Source organism: Centrocercus urophasianus, unplaced genomic scaffold, assembly GCF_019232065.1.
Source record: "Centrocercus urophasianus isolate 14NV4802_14NV808 unplaced genomic scaffold, USGS_Curo_1.0 seq_302, whole genome shotgun sequence".
NCBI lineage: Eukaryota > Metazoa > Chordata > Aves > Galliformes > Phasianidae > Centrocercus > Centrocercus urophasianus.
This window is the reverse complement of record NW_024884870.1, coordinates 18927-24201: the sequence shown is the minus strand read 5'-3', so window position 1 is coordinate 24201 and position 5275 is coordinate 18927. Positions and strand designations below refer to the sequence as shown.

The window sequence follows — 5275 nt, the reverse complement described above, 5'->3', positions numbered from 1 at the left end:
GCCGGCCGCAGGGCAACCACAGCCCCAGGGATGTTCACATCCATCACAGCTCTGTCTCTCACGTTGTATTTCAGGATGGTCCAATCTTGCGCTCAGTGCTACAAGATGCCACGGCATCAACGGTGGAGGAGAGCAGCCCCCTGCATGACCCTCCAGCACATCCCTGCACACATGGGGACACTGAGACCTACAGGCTCCGCTCACCTTCCCCTCCATAGGATGCAGAGTGCTGCTCTCATCTCCAAAATCCCACAGGAGCCCATCCAGGGGTCTGACCCAAAGGAGCAGCGCCACGAAACCCCAAGGCTTGGCAGCACCTGGGGAACAGCAGCCCCATCCCACCCCCAGTCTCAGCCCATATCGCCCCATCCCCCCGTCGGCCCCCTCCCCATCTGCAGACACACAGCACGGGCGCAGGTGCTTCTATAAAAAAGTAGACTTTATTGCAATTTCTACCTAAAAATGTACACAACCACGTCACCGCTCCAACCGTCCGACGTCTGCAGGGACGTCCCGTCACTCGGGGGAGGGGGGGAAATGCAGCACCCATCGCTGCCATCCCCCATTTCGGGGCCGTTTTGGGGCCTCTGGCCACCCAGTTCCCCCAGTTCCACCCTGGTGCCATTCCAGTCTCCTTTCAAATCCTGCCCAGAAGGGCACAGCCGGCCCGCAGCATCCCGCAGGCATAGACACAGCTACAGAAACACCTCAACTCTAGTCAAACAACGTTTGGTTGGTTTGGTTTTCTTTTTGGTTGTCGTTCTTCTCTTTCTTTCCTTGTAATCCCCACGCCGACGTGCGTGCAACCGAAACAGCTGCTCAAGTCCAGGTTTGGGTTGCTCCCCCCACCCCCCACAACGCTGGGGCTCGGCGCGCTCCTTCCAGCCGCATCCCCATGGTCAGCACTACGGGGTCTCGGCGAGCTCTGCCCCACACAGCGCAGGGAGGGCAGACAGGTGGGGGTCAGCCACCGGCATCTCCCGGAGGGACGAGCATCCCGGCACCGGGTTCCGGCAGTCCTCTGAGCCAAGGCAGAAAAACTTGGCTTATTTTGGTATCGTTTGCAGGAGATGAAGTAGAAAGAGTTCCGTGGCTCTGCCCACCCCAAGGACAGAGCCACTTTACACCGCAGAGCCCCCCGAGTGCTGGGCCGGGGGGGCAGGCTCCGGGCTCTGCTCCTGGGGCTGCAACACCTCGGATGGGAGCCGTGACTGGAACTTCTCCAGCTGCTCGGGGCTGGCCAGGGTCTTCAGGAGGCTGTTCTCACGCTCCAGCTGCGAGTTCTTCTCCAGCAGTTCCTTAATCTGCTCCTTCAGCACCTCCACCTCCTCCCGCACCGCGTACATCAGGTGGTTTTTCACCAGGTCCTGCGTTGGGGGGAAGGATGGGGTCCGTTGGTGGGATGCTTCATGGAGCTGCCCCATCTCCCTGCACCCTGCCGCCCCCCACCCCCAAGGCACCCCCTTCCATCACCCTCACTGATCCATCACCTCCCTCCTCGGGGTGCAGAGGCAGCCTGCAATTCCCCAGCACCCACAGGGCCTCGCTCAGTCCCCAAGACCCCCGAAGGGTCCCACCCCCCCCCCCAGTCCCCCTTCATCCCCCCCTGTTTCTCTGCGCACTGCGGCGCAGACGGAGCCAATGAGCACTGCCAGCTGCAGGCAGACAAAGGAGCCGCTCTGCCCAGCAACAGGCTGGGGAGCAGGGGGATCCCTATGCTGGGCATGGCACCTCCCAGGAGCAGGGCCTCCCCCCCCCCCCCAACCCCCTAAAGATGACAGAAGGCTGCGGCTCACCATTGCCTGCTCGATCTTGTTGTCAATGGCCACCACGCTGGCTCCGGAGGCACTGCAATAAAGCAGGGAAGGTGCACGTTAGCAGCAAATCCCCGAGGTCCGTGCAGTGGGGCGCGTCCCCCAACCCCTCCATCAACAGCGCAGCAAGCAGAGAGCCCCCCCTGCATGGGGGGCAACGAATGAAGCTCATCTCTTAATGGGATGGAACACAGAAAGCGCCGTTCCCATAGGGAGCAACGCACTGCGCTCCCCACTTCACGGGGTCAATGCTCCACGCTGCCCCGTTTCGGAGGAGCAATAAAAACCGGGATGGGAGCCCAGGGGCTGCCCCTACCTGTTGTCCAGCTTCACGGAGACCACGTCCCCCCCGAGCAAAGAGGAGAAGAAGGAGATGGAGAAGTTGTGCAGCTGATAGACAGCCACCTCCATAGGGGAGTGGTACACGCCGGTGCTCATGGCTGCGCGGATCGTTGCGGGTAGCTGCTGGTCCGGAGCGCACTGCGGGGCCCGGCTCACGCCCTGGCTTATATGGGCGGCGGGCGGGGACACGGGAGGGGGGTGGGGGCCGCCCCCAGCGCCGCAGCGCCGCTCCCGGTAATGCTGAGCGCTGCCCGCTAATTGCCCGCTAATTGCACGGGCTCCTCCGTGCGCCCAGCGCTCCTCCCCTGATCCGTGCTGCGCCCCCGAACGTGGGGTGCTGAAGGGTTTGGGGTGATGAGAGAAGGGTGGGCCCCGAGTTTGGGGTGGCTGTGGGGTGTGGGGCTCAGTGTGGGGTAGGGAGAAAGGGCGTGCGGAGGGAAAGGGGTGTGCGAACCCAAGGGAAGTGCAGAAAGGGGGCACCGATTGGAAGAGCGTGCGAAAAGAGATGCGCAAAATAAGAAGGGGGGTGCAGAGGGGGAAAGGGAGCACGAAACGAAACAAACGAAAGGTGCGCAAAGTGAGAAAGCGGGGAGCAAAGCGAAACGGAGAGCGAAACGAAACCCAGAGAGCGCAAAAACAACGCGTCCTCGGGCGAGGAACCGAGATCGGCTCGGAACAAAACAACGAGAAGGAAAAAAAAAAAAGCAAAAAAAAAGCACAACAGAAACGGGAGCGAACAACAACCCGAGAGCAAAACAACCCCCGGGCGCAAAACAACCCGCGGCCGCCCCGCCTCCTCCCCCCCCCTTCCGCCCTTGCGTAACCCCGCGGTGCTGCTGGGGAGGGGGGGGGGGGCGCCCCCCCCCCGGGGGCGGGCTCGGGGGCTGCGGGGCTGCCGGACCCCCCCCCCCCCTCGGCTCTCCATGGGGTCCTGGGGGGCGCAGAGGGTGGAAGCGTCGAGCAGCACCGTGTGCGTGCTGCATGTAGGGCACCCTAAAGCCGTAGGGGGTGAGGGAGGTTGTTGCTACCCTAAAGCTGTGGGTGGCGATGATCCCCCCCCCCTCGCCTACCCTGCTGGGCTAGCATTGCCCCCCTGCCTTGCTCCCTATCCCCACCCGGAGCTTATCGCTGCCCTCTGGACCCAGCAGGACTTTGTCCCGTTGCTGGGTGCTCTGTGGAATACCCCTCCAAAAAAACCCCACTGATATTTGGGGTTGGTGCCATGGCCGTGCCCTCTGAGCAGGGAGGGGTGGAGCCGAACCCCACCTGGGTCTTCTGGGGGTGGGATGGGCGAGCAGTTTGCCCACTCACCCACGGAGGGGGCACCCACGGGGATCCCTTTCTCCCGGTCTAGAGGTGGCACGTTGCCCTGTGCTGGCCCCATCCTGACCGCCACGGAACCCCTGGACCCCCAGAGCCCCACTCACCAGTCCCTCCTCCTGAAGAGGCTCGGGGAGTACGGCGGGGGTGCAGCCATGCCCCTCTGTGTCCCCTCTGCACCCCGCAGCTCTCCAAGGGCACAGCCAGGGCACTGGCCGCATCCCGGGGCCGCAGGGAGGGGACATGGGCACGGGGTAGGGATGCCGGGGGGTGACCTCAGCCACGCTCAATTGTCCCTTTCAGAGCCCGGAGCGTCACCCGGGGCAGCGGGCGGGTGAAAGGCGCTCTGTGTGTGCAGGGTGACAGCCCTGAGATGCCACCAGGCGGGCAGGATGCGCAGAGCGGCACCGTGCCGGGGTCCCCAGCAGCAGGAGCCCACCCAGCCCGGTGTACAGAGCACCGAAGTGTGCACACAGCTTTGTGCCTCCCAAGCTGCAGCGCGTGGGGAATCTCAGGGCAGCTCCACGCAAAGCCCTGCACCTGCTTGCAGTGTTGTGGGGCGCGCACACACGCCGGGCTGCAGCTTGCAACCCATGCACGCCCCGCACACACCCCCACGGCGTGCACACGTGTGCATTCCCACACACCTTGGCACTCTGCATGCACACAGCTGCACGCACGCGCTTGTGTGTGCATGCCCTGCAAGCACACGTGTGCCCACGGATGCATCTTGCAGGCACGTTGCACGGCGAGTGCCACTCACAGCAGTCCCGGAGCCCTTGGGCTGCTCCGTGCCCCCTCTGGCCCTCCTGCTCTCTCCCAAGGCCTCGGCTCAATGGGAGGAAGGCCCTGCAGAGGGTCGGAGCCGTGGGAAACGCTCGCTGCCGGCCTTGGGGAGGCCGCCGAGTGCTGCAGGAGCCGTGCCAAGCAGACCTCCAGCTCCAGGCGCACAGCAAAGCTCGCACGCACGCAGAGAGGAGCCCCCTGGCCCAACCCCCCAGCCCCACACCATGTCCCCGTCCCCAGGACTTTGGGGCTCACACAGCCCTCCGCCCATCACGTGGCACACAGCACAACCCCTATGGGCGTGCACGCTCCGCCGGCGGCTCCTCCAAACCCCAAACCCCGGGCGCCCCACAGCAACGGGGCCTCAGCGCTTCGCGCCAGGGGGGAACCCCAACACCCCAGTGCCACACCCGGGGGTGCCCCCCTCGCCTTGGGGAGGCCGTGCTGGGTGCAGGGGGGGGCTGGCAGGCTCCCCGCTCCAGCTGTAGGGCGGCCTGCTTCCTCTGATAAAGGGACTTGGCCGTACTCCCAGTTCCCGGCTCGCTGGCGTGTGAGCGCGCAGCCCCGCTGACAGCCGCGATTTTCTTTTTTCTTTCCAACTTTGTCACCGGGACCCCGTCCCACACCCCGCCCCGCTGCGCCCTGCTAGCATCAGTTTGGGGATGCAGGGATGGAGAGCACGTGGATGGGAGGCGTGCGGGAGCGGCCGGCTCGCTAATTGGAGAGCAGCTCGTTAGGATAAGGAGAAGATACGGGTTGGGAAGCAGCACGTGGGCACCCTGTGCAGTGACACCCCACAACCCAGGAAACGCAGCATCCTTCCCAATCCAGGCTTGGCATCTCTGACAGGACCCAAAAGCGGACAGACGGACGGATGAAGCACAGGTCAGGGGCTGAGCCCCGAGCTCAGGCTGGGTCAGGTGATTTGGGGCTGGTTATTAATACCCCACCTGGCCTTTGGGAAGCACGCCGGGCATTTGGAATGGGACGCGGAGCTGCAGCCGCCCCCCCTC

The 5275-nt window shown here is 64.4% G+C and overlaps 1 protein-coding gene across 2 annotated transcripts in view; it reads right to left on the bottom strand.

The window, feature by feature from the left end:
- Nucleotides 1–421: 421 nt before the first annotated feature.
- The window catches only part of TSC22D3 (TSC22 domain family member 3), a 7593-nt gene continuing 2739 nt past the window's right edge, over nucleotides 422–5275 (bottom strand). The window contains exons 1-3 of one of the 2 annotated variants that reach the window (XM_042829306.1): nucleotides 2131–2309; nucleotides 1797–1848; nucleotides 422–1367 (exon numbers count right to left, since the gene is read on the bottom strand). In XM_042829306.1, the coding sequence (XP_042685240.1) occupies nucleotides 1122–1367; nucleotides 1797–1848; nucleotides 2131–2252 (420 nt within the window). In that variant the 5' untranslated portion in view covers nucleotides 2253–2309 and the 3' untranslated portion in view covers nucleotides 422–1121. Of the gene's footprint in view, nucleotides 1368–1796; nucleotides 1849–2130; nucleotides 2310–5275 lie in introns of those variants that run through there. The other variant, XM_042829305.1, reaches the window with a different exon arrangement.